The sequence below is a fragment of the Macaca fascicularis genome, chromosome 15 (genome assembly GCF_037993035.2).
Source record: "Macaca fascicularis isolate 582-1 chromosome 15, T2T-MFA8v1.1".
Classification (NCBI taxonomy): Eukaryota; Metazoa; Chordata; class Mammalia; order Primates; family Cercopithecidae; genus Macaca; species Macaca fascicularis.
This window is the reverse complement of record NC_088389.1, coordinates 43,155,135-43,170,376: the sequence shown is the minus strand read 5'-3', so window position 1 is coordinate 43,170,376 and position 15,242 is coordinate 43,155,135. Positions and strand designations below refer to the sequence as shown.

Genomic DNA, 15,242 nt, shown 5'->3' with positions numbered 1-15,242 from the left:
AGTATACATATGTAACAAACCTGCGCGTTATGCACATGTACCCTAGAACTTAAAGTATAATAATAAATAAATAAATAAATAAATAAATAAATAAATAAATAAAAGAGAATTATAGTCTCATAAAGCGTTAAAGCTGGAAAGACTCCTCCAGGGCATTTAGTACGTTGCTGTTATATTACAGATGAGACTCAGAGAGGAGAAAAGACTTGTTGGTGTGGAGTTCTGGAGCCCAGGAATATTTTTTTCTACCTCACCCTACTGCAGTGTCTGCAGATTGCTGAGTTAAAGGGATGTCGACTTGCATTAAAAGCAAGAGAAAGTCAGGTACCACCTCCAGCAGGTCACTGGCATCTCATGGTGGAAGCCCGTCATGCAGGGAGAAGAGGGAGGAGCCCTGGATTCTCACTTGGCCATTCCCTCCTTGTATAACCTAGGGCAAATCACCTGGCTTCTTTGGGCCTCAGCTCCTCATCTGCAAAATGGGAAGACTCTTCCCCACATTGCTGTGGCTTGCTCACAGGGTTGAGGTGAGAATGAATCCAAAGGAGGTGAGGGAAGGTCTTTAACAAAAGTTTCACGGTCCCAGTGGGGATTATTGAGTTGGTGCAACATTATCATAGTTTTTGCCATTGAACATAATGGCAAAAGCTGCAATGTCTTTTGCACCAACCTAATATTATTAGCATTTAAAAAAATCTGGTTGTGGAAACATTGAATTGTAAACTGAGGTTGGTTTTGATTACTTTGTGTTCTGATATTCCCATTCACGGTCCAGATAAGAAGAAATCTGATAAGTAATTTAGTCCATGGTTCTCAAAAGTTTGGACTTTATAGATCCAGGAAATTTGTCCCCAAAGTGAAAATTCAGAGGCCAATATGGAGTGGACAGCTTTTTATTTTGCCTATTGTGATCATTCAAACAAAATAAAATAACTCTGGCAAAAAGCAAGCCAACTTAACTCCTGTCTATATCAACTTCATGTTGTAAAAGAAAGGACATTTTGACACAGAAAACTGAAGGACCATCTCAGAGGAAGAGTGCCTCTAACATTAGATATAGTTGGCCCTGTGAAAAGGAGGCTACTGTGTCCTTATTTTTTGTACTCCATTTTGGACTGATGAAAACTTTATCAACTTTATTATGGGACCAGAATATTAGTTAGAGCCCCTGCACTTGGCAACTTTGCATTGAAGTGCTCTTTAGGCGAGGAAACTGAGATCCAGAATGGCTAAGGTCCTATTACCTAACCAAAACTATCCAAGTCACTGAGACCGTGTTTGTGTTAAAAATCCCTTCTCCCTGTCAAAAAACGAAAAGTTTCCATCTTTCTTGGAAAGTCTGGGTGGAGGTGGTGGTGGAACAGTGGGAGTGGGGAGGGGCAAGTTTATGTTCACTCAGAGTCTTTTGGTTTTTCCAAAGCTCCGTGTGAACATGCATTACGTGTTTAACTGAAACATCTGACTCCAAAGCCTGCAGTGACTCCTCCAATTCATAAGCCAAATCCAGCCCACCACCTCATTTGATAAATACGGTTTTATGGAAATGCAGCTGTGGCTACTTATTTGCATGTACTCAGGCGGGCTCAGCACTACAACAGCAGAGCTGACAAATTGCAACAGAGACATAGTGGCCCCCAAAGCCTAAACGTTTACTATCTGGCCCTTTGTAGAAAAAGTCTGCCTACCCCTGCATTCTACCATGCTCCTTTTAATCTTAATGTGACTGTCTGCATAGACATGATTGGAATTGAGGTCACATGCTAAGTCATTCCAGCCAAAATGAGAGATTGTTGACAAGGCTGTGATTATTAGTCTGCCTTGAAAGATCCAGAATTCTTGTATTTTGGGGACTTTTGCCCCTACTTTTGAAGTCTCTGGGTGATAAACCACAGGAAAGGCATGGCCAAGGGAAACTTGAAGGATGCTCCAAGTGTGATGCTGTGAGTGTGAGGAGCTGTGTCCACTCATCTGTTTCCTCTGGACTCAAAGACACTCTTGTGCCCTTACCCTGGTGTCTACATCAACTCACTTCCTTACTTTTTGCTCTGAGCTTTCTGGTTATCCAGCTGTGTTTGCCATCTAGGTTCTAAAGGTTATAGGACTGAGATGGGGGTTGGTGTTCTTGGGTGGAAAAGACACTGTATTAGAGATGAGGACATCTGGGTTCTAGGCTTGGTTTTGTATGACCTTGGACAAGATGCTTCACTTTCCCTCTCTGGGTCTTCCTTTTCCTTCTCTGAGCAATAAAAACATTAATCAGGTCATCTGAAAATTTCTCATCATTGATGTTAACTGAACTCAGCATATCATCCCTCTGAGGCTAGTAGAGACGACGTGTTAATTAGTGACTTCAATGACTGGAAATATAGGAGTGAGGAGGAAGTCTGTTTTCACAAGTCCTTGACTTCATTATACATTTTAGTTATTATTAGTTATTTAATGATTACTATGTGCTGGTTGCCATGGCAAGCAATTTACAGATGAGATCTGAATGGCTTCTCCAATACCTTGATGAGGTGAGTATTATTATTCCCATTAAATAGATGAGGAGTTGAGGCTCCCAGGTGGGAAGTCAAGCCAAGATTCATTACCCCAGTTATCTGATTTCAGGTTTCAAGCTTTTAACAAAACACTGCCTTGCAGTCCTGCCTATGTCAGAGGTAGAATTTTCATTAGTGGGAGTGTCAAGGGCTGGTAGGAGACTTGTGGGGATGAGTTCAGGAGCTACTAAGATGAATTCAGGTGCATCACCTCAGTCCTGAGCTGCCCTTGCCTCCATCCCTACACACTTTACTGTTGGGCCATGTCATAGAGTTGTTTCTGGTTGATAATCAGGTTTCACACTTTATGGCATTCATTTAGATGACTTACTACTCATTTACACCGAATTCCAAGATCTTACCTCCTCTGAGGGGGATGTTGTCAGGTGAGTTGGGAATGGAGTCCTGGAAGAGAAGAAAGAAAAAAGCAACATGAGGTGTGCCATTCAGTTGAAACAATTTTTTTTTCTTTTTCATTTTGTTGTCCTTAGAGTACTGTGCAATTTACCATTTACCCTCTGCCTGCCTCTTAAATTTTAAAAATTAATTCACTGATGTGGTTTCCAATGGGCTTTCTGTTCACTTGTTTGACAGTCTGACTACTAGAAATGCAAGATGCAATACTGTCCTTGTTTCACAGGCAAGAGACATGGGGTTGAGTGAGATGAAATGACTTGCCCAGGGCCACAAAGTTAATTTATAGAAGATCAGGGACCAGAGCTGGGACTCTATTTTTTTTTTTTTTTGAGACAGAGTTTTACTCTGTCACCCATGCTGGAGTGCAGTGGCATGAACATGGGTCACTGCAGCTTCATCCTCCTGAGCTCAAGCGATCCTCTGGCCTCAGCTTCCTGAGTAGCTGGGAGTACAGGTGCACACCACTACATTCAGCGGAGTCTTATAAAAGGAGTCTTGCTCTGTTGCCAGACTGGAGTGCAGTGGCACTATCTTGGCTCACTGCAACTGCCACCTCCCAGTTTCAGGTGATTTTCCTGCCTCAGTCTCCAGAGTAGCTGGGACTACAGGCATCCGCCATCACGCCCAGCTAAGTTTTGTATTTTTAGCAGACATAGGGTTTCGCCATATTGGTGAGGCTGGTCTCAAACTCCTGACCTTGTGATCCACCTGCCTCGGCCTCCCAAAGTGCTGGGATTTCAGGTGTGAGCTATCACTTGGCTAGAGCTGGGACTCAACTCCCAATCTGGTGCTTTTCCCCTCTCCACACGTTTGGGGTTTTTTTTTTTTCTTTTTCTTTTTCCTTTTGGTCAACATGAGAATAATCAAGTATATTATAAAAGTATATGTGGTTTTTTTTTTCCATGTTCGATTCATCTGTGAACGTATGTTGTAAACATACTTGGGAAGGTACATCTCTATCTGTCCTGTGGTTGGAAATTCTGAATTAGTTGTGTGTTTATACGCTAAGCATTGCGAGGACACCATAATTAAATTGGGTCCCCACCCTTATGGATTTATTCCAAGTTTATATTTAAATATACAAATATGTATATACATGTAATATACATACATACAAATGCATATTATACATTTAAACATTTACATTAGATTATGTATTATTTATTCTGCAACAAACAAATATATATGTAAATATTTACACAAATAAGAGGTTGAGAGAAACAGATTGTCTTTCGAAGGAGGGAATCTTGGGCTGGGGATTGAAGGTGATTTAAGGGAGGTTCTAGTTCAAGGGCTCTCAACAAGGAGTTAAGAGAAGCAGAGAGGCACAGTTCTTTCCCCCTAATAAATTCTTCAGAGACTGACTTGCACCCTGATTCTCCCTCCCCTTTCTCCCCAGCCATGAAGACATCCATACAACATTCTGCCGAGAAGGAATAAAGTATCTTATTCATCTTTTGACCTGCCCAGGTTGGAATCTCCTGTATTGCATTGAATTAAAATATTAATAAAGACCTAGAGAGGTGTGAGCATGTGTATGCGAAAAAACCAACTTCCTAACCTCTACCAAAGCAAGAAATTAGCAGCTGCCCACAGCTTATTTTCTTAGTGTTCTGTATGAACATCTGGAGTTCCCCTACTATTGTAACATTTCCCTGGGAGCTCTGTCCTTTGCCTTCCGCTGAAAGCTTGTTTTCTTATGCATGGATCTCTTCTCTAGTGCAAGAGGATGGTAGTGAGTCAAGGACGTCTCCTGAAGGCAAAGCCCTGGCACAGCACCAATCTGGAGATGGGGGAAGTCAGTTTAAACATTTGGGCCCCAGCTTCTCAAGGGAAGGGAGGCAAACTTGTCCTGCAAGGCCCTTCCTACTGTAATAGTCTATGACTTTGTTGCCTTAGTTGAAAGCTTTTAACCTAACAAAGCTGTAAGTTTTTGTAGTCTTTCAGTTATGCATGCAGTTTGCAGGAAAACTTGATATCACAAAATTCCCCTTTATGTTGCTCTTGTGAGACAACACACAACATTTTAAAATTTAATAAACAACTTACTGCCAAGCGTGACCATTGATTAGTGTGATGTGCAAATGCACTAAGAAAAATATATGCACTGAAATGTCTTACCACAACCATCAAATTCATCAGCTGCCCAGGGACATATACAGGGACAGTGAGAAAGGTTAGAATAGCAAACCTGGTAGAGCCATCATTGCAGAGGCTGCTAGCAGTTCGGGAAGTCCTAGAGAATCATTCATGCAGCACACCTTGGATGAGCACCTGGTCTGTGGTAGGAACTATGTTAGTCATTAAAAGACATCCTATGGATTTTATGCTTTAGTCATTAAGGCAGCCTTTTAAAAAATATAAATAAATGTGTAATTAGAATTGCAGGTTGTGGCAAGAGCTATGGAGGAAAAGAATCATGGTGCTTTAAGGTAATGCTGTTGGAACTTCAATGTGCATACGAATCACCTGGGAGTCTCGTTAAAATGCAAATTCTGATTCTGCAGATTTGGGGAGGGTTTGACATTCTGTATTTCTTTCTTTTTGAGATGTCACCCAGGCTGGAGTGCAGTGGCGCAATCTCTGCTCACTGTAGCCTCCATCTCCTGGGTTCAAGCAATTCCCCTGGCTCAGCCTCCCCAGTAGCTGGGACTAAAGGGGCCTACCACCACCCCCGGCTAATTTTTGTATTTTTAGTAGAGACAGGGTTTCGCTATGTTGACCAGACTGGTCTTGAACTCAGGTGATCTCCCCCACTGGGCCTCCCAAACTACTGGGATTATAAGCGTGAGCCACTGCACCCGGCCAACATTCTGTATTTCTGGCAGCTTTCGAGTAATACTGATACTCGTGGCCCACAGAACACACTTTGAATAGCACAGCTAGAGAAGTAATATCAGAGAGGAGGACCTAATTTATATGGGGGTCAAGGAAGGCCTCTTTTCTCTCTAACACTTGAATGCTTTCTGGTTTCCTAATTTCAGACAGCAGATGTCAAAAGCAGAGCACTTCAAACAGGAAAGAAGCCTGTGGCTTAAACCTTCACCAAGGGCCCAGGAAATCCACGACAGAAGCGTGACTATTCCTATTTTGAAGAGCTCTTGGGACAGGGTCTTTACAGCTTTTCCTAGCTACCATGGTAGTCAAGATTAGACAATCAAAGCCAGAGGGAGACTGAGACATCTTTCAGTCCATCAGGCTAATTTTATGGAGGAGGAAACCAAGGCACTCATGAGTCAGAGGCAGATCTTGGACTGAAATTCTCTGGTGTCCTTTCCACTGACCCAGGAAAGATGCTGTTTCCAGAAACCAAGGATAGAAGAGCTCATTCCTACCTCCTCCTCTCTCCTATAAGCAGTCCTTGTATTTGGAGGTGGAGAAGCAGGGTCTAAGGAGATGATGACTGTTGAAATTCAATCAAGACTGTTCATAAACAGGTATTATACTAAGTGTTGTTCACCAACTCCTCTTTGGCAAGATGTCCCCCAGTTCTAGAATTCTCTCCCTAATCTTGTCTGGGGATCTGGGTCCTAGCTCTGGAAATGTGAACTCTCTTGCTCGATGACTTGGCTTTGAGTAAGGTAGTGCCTAGGCTGAATGCAGGCACAAACAAATGGACTCTCCCAGGTTTTCATTCTCAGCTCCACTGAGTAGCTCAGGAAACTGTCTCTGTGATTATCAACCAGTTACACTTCTTAAGTGTACTTCCTCTTTTTTTGGCCCCTGTAGATGTCTGATGAGTATTCCCAACAATAATAAAGTTCTTTTCATGTATGGAGGAGGGGAATGGTCATGTCTAACCTATTTGTCTCCAGGTAAAATGAACCCCATCCCAATAATCTTCCCTGCCTAGGAGTGTTTTCCTCTCCTTTAATCAGTGATTAGATTGGTAATAATCCATCTTTCCACTGGGTTATTGTGGACATCATAAGATATTATAAAGTATTAGCAAGTACTTGAAAAGCATAGCTATTTTGAGCACTGCCTTGATGTTAACGATGTGCTTAATTTGCCTCAATACCTTGAAAGACTTGTTTGTTTTCACAGAGGAATGATCAGCAGATGCAATCAGCTCCCGAATTTGCTTTGGACACAAAATGCCCTCTTGGACCAAAAATGATTAAAGGCAACTCTGTTTGGAAAATGACAGGGGGAAGTCCACATTCCTTTCCTTGCTGCCCTCACGTAGTCTTGTAAGGTGGGATCTGGCTCATGGCCCACAGAGACTTTTGCCAAGAATACCTCTTATTTTCAAGCTAACTCATTGAGCACTTAATGAGGGTTACTCTATATGCATTATTTCATTTGGCCTTTAACTTGACCCCAAGAGTTAGGGATTCATCAAGACTTAGAGAAGTGATTTCATAATGTGATAATGTTTACAGAAGGTCCCACAGGTGGTGAATAGCACAGAAGGGATTCAAACTTAGGTGAGTCTGACTTTGAAGGCACTGCTCTTCAATGTCCTGCTACATTGCCTCTCTAGATGAGGGCAGGATAAAGCTGAGCAGCAAAATCTCCTGAAGTTTCATGGAAAAGTGAATAGAAGTCATGGAAAATCCTCAGGGGAAGACTATTTTTACTGGGAGCACATGGTCTGCCAAAGTGAGAATTGGACCACAGTTGCTTAAAGCAGTGCTTCTCCCACTTTAAAAGACTGACCAGCATCTGGTGATTTTGGTAAAAGCAGATTCTGACTCAATAGGGAGGGCCCGTTAGGTTTTTCATTTTTGATGAGCTTCCAGGTGATGCCAATGTTGCCAGGCCATGGACCACACCTTGAGTAACAAGGTCTTAAATACACTACTCAGTAGGCAATCAGAACACGTGAGGTCTTGAGAGATGGCTGTAGGAGGTTGAGTGTAGATTTGGGCTCAGATATGGGCTTAGGAAATCTTCCTAGTTTGAACATGGCAGTGGCATCCTGTCCTCTCAGTCTTTTCTATCAAATCTCTTTGTCACCTAGTTCCATTTCTTCTCCTCTGTACAATCTGGACTGACTTCTGGCCCTACCACTCCTCTCCTCACACCTGGGCTTTCCTTCCTATGGGCTGTGCCACTGCTTTCTTTTTTCGCCTCACCTGGAATATCCTGCTCCTCCTCCTCCTCCTGCTACCATCTTTCCAATGGTGAGCTCTTCTCTACAGAAGAATAACAATAACAGCTAATAAATTTGGAAGAAGTGACAGACTTAGGCATTCCCTTTCTTTAACCCTCAGTGCATTAGCTGATTCAGACAAGGATCATTCAGAAATGGCAAAACCACCAAATGAAGGGTATTTATGTCTTCAGAGTATTATCCCATACATAGATTTCCTTCCTTCTTTCCTTTCTTCCTTCCTTTCTTTCCTCCTTCCTTCCTTCCTTCCTTCCTTCCTTCCTTCCTTCCTTCCTTCCTTCCTTTCTTTCTGTTTTTGTTTTTTTTTTTTTAGATGAAATGTCACTCTGTCACTCAGGCTGGGATACAGTGGTGCCATCTCTGTTCACTGCAACCTTGGTCTCCCGGGTTCAAGCGATTATCCTGCCTCAGCCTCCCCAGTAGCTGGGACTACAGGTGTGTGCCACCACATCCTGCTAATTTTAGTCTTTTTTGTAGAGACAGGATTTTGCCATGTTGGCCAGGCTGGTCTTAAACTCCTGGCCTCAAGTGATCCACTCACCTTTGCCTTCCAAAGTGTTGGGGTTACAGGCATGAGCCACTGCTCCTGGCCAGGTTACTTATTAATGAGAAAGAAAAATGTTTTACAAAGGCGATAGTTGGTGGTCACCACCTTAATCAAGTGATCAAACCTATAGTCATCAAAAATGGGACAACCTGACATATGCCTCTAGCTGTGCTACAATAAGAAGTGTATAGAATTACCTATATACTATTCTTATCAAAAATGTTTCATCTAAGTATAACCACAAGTCAATACCAATACAAATCCAGGCTATGAATGGATTTCTACAACAGAACTGGTCTGGACCCTTAAAAAAAGGTCAATGTTATTTAAAACAAACACCAAAGGGCAAAGGAGATTTTAGCTCAGTGCTTCTCAAACTTTAATGTGCATACAGATCACCTGGGGAGCTTGTTAAAATGCAGATTCTGATTCAGAAGATCTGGGGTGAGCCCTGAGATTTTGAATTTCTTTCTTTCTTTCTTTTTTTTTTTTTTTTTTGAGACGGAGTCTCGCTCTGTTGCCCAGGCTGGAGTGCAGTGGCAGGATCTCAGCTCACTGCAAGCTCTGCCTCCCGGGTTCACGCCATTCTCCTGCCTCAGCCTCCCAAGTAGCTGGGACTACAGGCGCCCGCCACCTCGACCCGCTAGTTTTTTTTGTTTTTTTTTTTTTGTATTTTTTAGTAGAGACGGGGTTTCACCGTGTCAGCCAGGATGGTCTCGATCTCCTGACCTCGTGATCTGCCCGTCTCGGCCTCCCAAAGTGCTGGATTACAGGCTTGTGCCACCGCGCCGGGCCGAGATTTTGAATTTCTAACAAGACCCAGGACCACACTTGAAAGAGCAAAGTTCTAGATTAAAACAGATATTATCATAACACAGTATGTGACCTTAGATTTGTTCAAACAAACGAAAACACAACAGCCATACATATAAGACATTTTTGAACAAGTAAAGAAATTAAAATATGGACCATATATTGTTATTATTTGATGATATTAATGAATTAGTATCAACTCTCTTGGCTATGATAGTGGCATTGCAGTTAGTTAAGAGATGAGTACTGAAGTTCATGTGAGTGAAAGGTCATGCTGCCTACAGCTTACTTTCATATCCTTATCTAGAGAGAGCAAAAATACAGCAAGATACTGACACACCAATCTAGGTGCAAGGTTATATGAGCATTTGCCATTCTACTTTTCTGTAGGTTTGAACATTTTCAGAATAAGACTTTGGGAATAAGCCATGACTGTTGTAATTCTTGGAAGCCTGACTTTTGTTCTAGCTCTTCCGCAAACCCCTCCTTCATCCCAAGCAGAAATGACTTCTCCTTTGCTCTGTGGCATTCTGTGCCATTCTGCCCAGAATCCAAGAACTTGGTGTTTGGGCTTCATCTGCTCAATTTAACAGAGTTCCCAGAAGACAGGGTCTTGCCCAGTCCACTTGGGACTCTCCACATAACCTCACACAGGGCTCGCTCCTGGGAAGATTTACAGTGGATTTTTCTGGATTGCTAAATGGGATGAATATCAGGTGGAGGGAGTACCTTGGGTAGAGAGAAGTGTCATGGGGCATTCCAAATAACTTCTTCTTGTTCCGAACTCCCATTAGCCTCAACAGGGAAGGCACCATGTTCAAGAGGCTAAAGAAGAGGTGTAGAGTCAGCAAACAAGACATGGGGGTTTTACTGGGGGCTTACATAGAGGGGAGGAGTCCAGTGGCAGCGAGCTGAACAGGAAGACTGCTTTATGGACAGAAATGATCTCATGGCAGCAGGGTGGACGACATATTCACCTTATATACAGTCCAGTGGTAGTGAGCTGGGCAGGAAAACCACAACCACTTTTCATATAGCATGCAGTTTCTACAGCATGCTCACTTAACGGCCTCCCCTTAATGGCCTCAATCTCAATCTCTTGTACGGCCCAAGTTCCACAGCCAATCTCTCGTACTCAGGCCTCAATCTCTTGTACAACCCAAGTTCCACGGGATGGGCTGGGGACTCAGATGTTCCTCATAGACAAGGAATGAGTCTCCAGGTTGACCACTCCTGGATTCTCTCGTTTGGAACACCCATTCAGACGTGTCTGCCATACATGGTTATTCTAAGGGTATGCTTCAGTTATTGCTATATCAGGTGTGTTTACCCTACACTTCTATTTTGTATCTGAGCTTAAAAACAAAAGCAAAATACCACACAACCACCAATAATCACTACCCTTAAACAGGTGCTCAGCTCCACTGTTGGTGTGTGGAAATAATTTAAAAAGAGTATTATTAGTATTATTATTATTATTTTTAAAGAATTTTCTTTGCTTATAAAGGGAAAAGAGGCAGCTGCTTTCTTGAAAGCCTACCAATCATGAACCCTTTACGCTAACCTTTCGGAATGTAACCCTTTACATTCTCCCCTGGGGCTAGTGAAGCCCAGTCTCCTGGTTTACAAAACAAAGCTGTCTCTAAGGTTAAGGGCCTCAGAGCCTTTTTGAAATGCGAACACCTACCTCTGGTGTTAACGTAGTAGTCTATCTCCTTATGTATTCTCCTGTCCTTTGAGAGATAAGAGAAGTTTTATTTTTTGTTCTTTTGCTTTGCTAGATGAATTGTGTGAAATTTCATCCTGACTTTGTAGTCTGTTGCAGGCTGCCTATTTGCATGTACTCTTGTGCTTACTCAACAGTAAATCATTTTTTTCTTTCCATATTGATGTAAAGAGGAGTCTGTTGGTAGGACTTTTACTTCCTCAGGGGTATACTAGTACAATCTCTTTGGAGACAGACTGACATTTATTGAAATGAAAATGCACATTGCTCCTGGCTAACACGGTGAAACCCCATCTCTACTAAAAATACAAAAAAATTAGCTGGGCGTGGTGGTGGGCACCTGTAGTCACAGCTACTAGGGAGGCTGGGGCAGGAGAATGGAGTGAACCTGGGAGGCGGAGCTTGCAGTGAGCAGAGATCATGCCACTGCACTCCAGCCTGGGTGACAGAGTGAGACTCCGTCTCAAAAAAAAAAAGAAAGAAAGAAAACGCGCATTCCATTTCTATCACTAAAAATTTATTCCCCAGATATACTTGCAGACATGCACAGAGGGCAGAAATTCTAGAGAAAACATTGATGTCTCTCACCAGACACTGATAAATTATGAAGCATTTACACTTCATACTATGCGACTCTTCAAAAGAATGAAATGAACTTCTATGTACTGAGATGGAAGGATCTCTAAGATATACAGTGTGTTGTCAAGTGAATAAAGCAAGATGCAAAATTATGGGTTTATTATAATGATGTGTGTACTGTGTATTTGTAGATGCACAGATTTTTGGAAGGACACACAAGAATCTGTCAATGGTGGTTATCTAGGTGAAGAGAGATTAGTGGGTGGGTGGGGAAAGTGTGAAGATTTTTACTTCCTTTTCTCTTATTTGCTAGTTACTTTTCTTAAACCATGTGAGTATAGTATTTTATAATGTATTATAAAATATATGAATATATTATATTATAAAATATTAAATAGCATATAATAAATATTATTTTATAATATATTTATAATATAAAATGTTTATTTTATAATATCATATTTATCATATAAAATGTTTATAATATCATATTTATCATATATTATATGATATATAATATTATATATGATATGATTATATAAATCATATAATAGTATATATGATAATATTTATCATATAAAATGTTTATTTTATATTTTATATAATATATATTATATCATATTATATATTTTATATTTTATATCATATGATATTTATCATATAAAATGTTTATTTTATAATATAATATTTATAATATAAAGTGTTTATTTTATAATATAAAATAGTATTTATTTTATAATATAAAGTAATATTATTATATAATATAAAATAATATTTATTTTACAAATATGCTGGCTTAAATGTAAATAAAACAAAATACAACCACCACTGAGACTTTAAAAATATCACTGGAAAGTACGTTCCATAGTAACTCAAAGACAGGGATTTTGTTGGTTTTTTTTTCAAGGCTTTGGAACAATGTCCTGCACACAGTAGATATTTAATAAATACGTGAGACAGAAACCTAAGTTCCTCCTTTGTCTTTCCCAAGGAGTTTAAGCTTGGAGTTATCTGATCTTCAAGTCAAACCTCAAGGCAAGCTTTGTCGATTTCCGTACACTCTCTATATCTTCTCTCCTCTGTCTCTTTGCTCATGCTGTTCCATTGGCTAGGAGTGCCTCTCCTCTGCTTTCCCTTCCCTGCCTGTTTGAAATAGTTCACATTTCTCAAGCCAACCTGAAACTCTAGTCCCCAGGAAAGTTTTTCTTAAACCTGTCTGGAAAAATACACTCTCTCCTTAACTTGTGCTCTCATGGTATCCCTTTCATCACTTATTATATATGATGACTTAGTTGTTTTAAATTTTGTCCATACATGTGTCTTGGGATAAGAATTGTGTGACTTCTTATGCCAGTAAAACCATTCTATGGTTCTCCACCTCTGTTCCCATCACATACAGAGTGCTAACTGACCATTAACTCATTACATTTTTAATAATGGGGATGTGAATCTAAGCTCCCTGGCTTTCTTCTATTGATTTATTTCCTTGAGTTTCTTTTACAGTCTCTTCACTTGTCTAAGTTATTCCTGTTTTCAAGTCAGTCTACATTCCATCTTCCTATAGGAAACCCTTCCTGATAACTCAAGTTAATGGGAATGATGCTTTTTTTTTCTTGTTAGATCTTACAACAGTTAACGTCTGAGGAATTTATTGAAAATGATATGTGCAATGCATTTGACACTTAATATATCACAGCTGCTATTAACATGGCAGGCCTCAGTTTTAAGGAAGCAACTGATATTTCCTGGGCTAAGAAATCACAGCACACCAAACTGTACAATCAGATTTTGCAGTGAATCTTTTCATATCCAAACATGAGGGGTAAGTCAAGGAAATGGATGCACGAGAAGATAAAGCTCCCAAGAGAAGAGTGGGTGCAATGTTTCTTAGTGCTTCTGTGGCTGTCTGTGTTGGCAAAGGGGATGCTGCTGGCATCAAACAATCAAGCAGTATTGGCTCTACCACTTTCTCACGGTGACGTAGTTCAAGCCCTGTTCCCTCTCTGCACCTCATTTTCCACATTTACAAAAACGAGGCAGAAAGATCTGCTCTGGTTCTTTTATAGAAGAAATCAATTCAACTAAAAGTTGGATAGGAATGAGCTCTGAAGCTCTCTCTAGCTTTATATATCACCATCACCAACCATTTTTCCACCATCTCTCTCTCAGCAGTTTTAGTTGGATCCTTTAACTAAGGAACTTCTTAAAGGACACTTCAATTTCTTTTCTTTGGCCATTGCTATAAAATGACACACCCTTGGTTTACTCCAAATTCAAATTACCGAAATTGCAGAGCCCCTACAGAAGAAAAGATGCCCTAAAGTGTTTTCAAGATTATTATACTTAGTAGATGTAGATAAACCCATTAAATTATGAGTTTTAAGAATTCCACTATCTAAATCAAATATTTGTGACTCCTTCTTTTCACTTCTGTAGAGACATGAGCTTCAAAGCTTCCATTTAATTTCAAAGCTTGATGACCCTTGAGAAATAGATATCAAAGCCTTTTAAAGCCTAGTTCTTTCCAGCAATTGATAAGCTGTAGAGTATTTGGCCTAAGAAAACTGAAGAAAAACCAGAATAAATTCTGCAGGATTATAGTACCATGAAAAGTAGGAGCTATGAAGTAAGAAACAGAAATATTCTCACTTTGGCAGGTCATGTGGGTGGGTGCAGTTCTTAAATTACCCAAATTAACAACTTTACTTCATCAAAAAAAATTCACGAGCAATATATGCTATTACTACAGCATTTTCTACATAATACATACTGGTGGATTCTCTGTAAACACCAATTTCCTAAAATATGAAGAAGCTTCCTCTTTCTCCTCCTCTTCTGTTTTCAGAAACAAATCTTACCATTTACTTCAAAGTAAAACTCCCAAGACAGTCTGACCCTGTACAGCGTGCACCCAACAATTGCTTAGTATTGTGAGGAACCTCAGAGAGAACAGGTGCTAAAAACCTTTCAACTTTCTGCTTTTATGTGCTGTTTTTTTGTGACGCCCTAACTTCTTCAAAGTTGTGGCTTAAGAAGAAGCTTTCGATTTGTCTTGCTGGCTGTAACACCAAAATGTCCAAAGCTCTAAGAAGCCGTGGTCTTCTCTTTTGCCTCCTTCCCTTCTAGACCCTGGCCTCTGAAACTTAGCTACCTATATAAAACAAAAGCAAAACCAAAAACTCTTGGCAACGGGTGAGGCCTCAGAAACCTCCAGGACACTCGGACTTAGGATACGGAACTTCAGAATCCAGTCTGAAGTCCTTGAAGACACGATAGCAACTTGTGCAAATGTGTTATCAGGTTTCTTTATTGCTTCCTTCCTTGATATGGGTCCCTGGCTCATTAAGATTTAAATCTTAACTTTGAAAGGCCAATAGCTTCCCTCCACAGTTTTGCTCAGACAGGTCTGCAAAGTTTTAAGATGATGATGGTCTAACAACATTTCTCTCAACAAGCCAAATTATTTTAGAGAGTTAAGTTCCTCTTTCGTTTCTCCCTTTC

General features: G+C 40.6%; 1 protein-coding gene across 3 annotated transcripts in view; it reads right to left on the bottom strand.

Moving 5' to 3' along the window:
* The window catches only part of TNFSF8 (TNF superfamily member 8), a 39,121-nt gene that overhangs the window by 23,179 nt on the left and 700 nt on the right, over positions 1-15,242 (bottom strand). For all 3 annotated transcript variants that reach the window (XM_005580960.5, XM_005580959.5, XM_074018106.1), the window contains exon 2: positions 2,903-2,945. In XM_005580960.5, the coding sequence (XP_005581017.2) occupies positions 2,903-2,945 (43 nt within the window). The remainder of the gene's footprint in view (positions 1-2,902; positions 2,946-15,242) is intronic.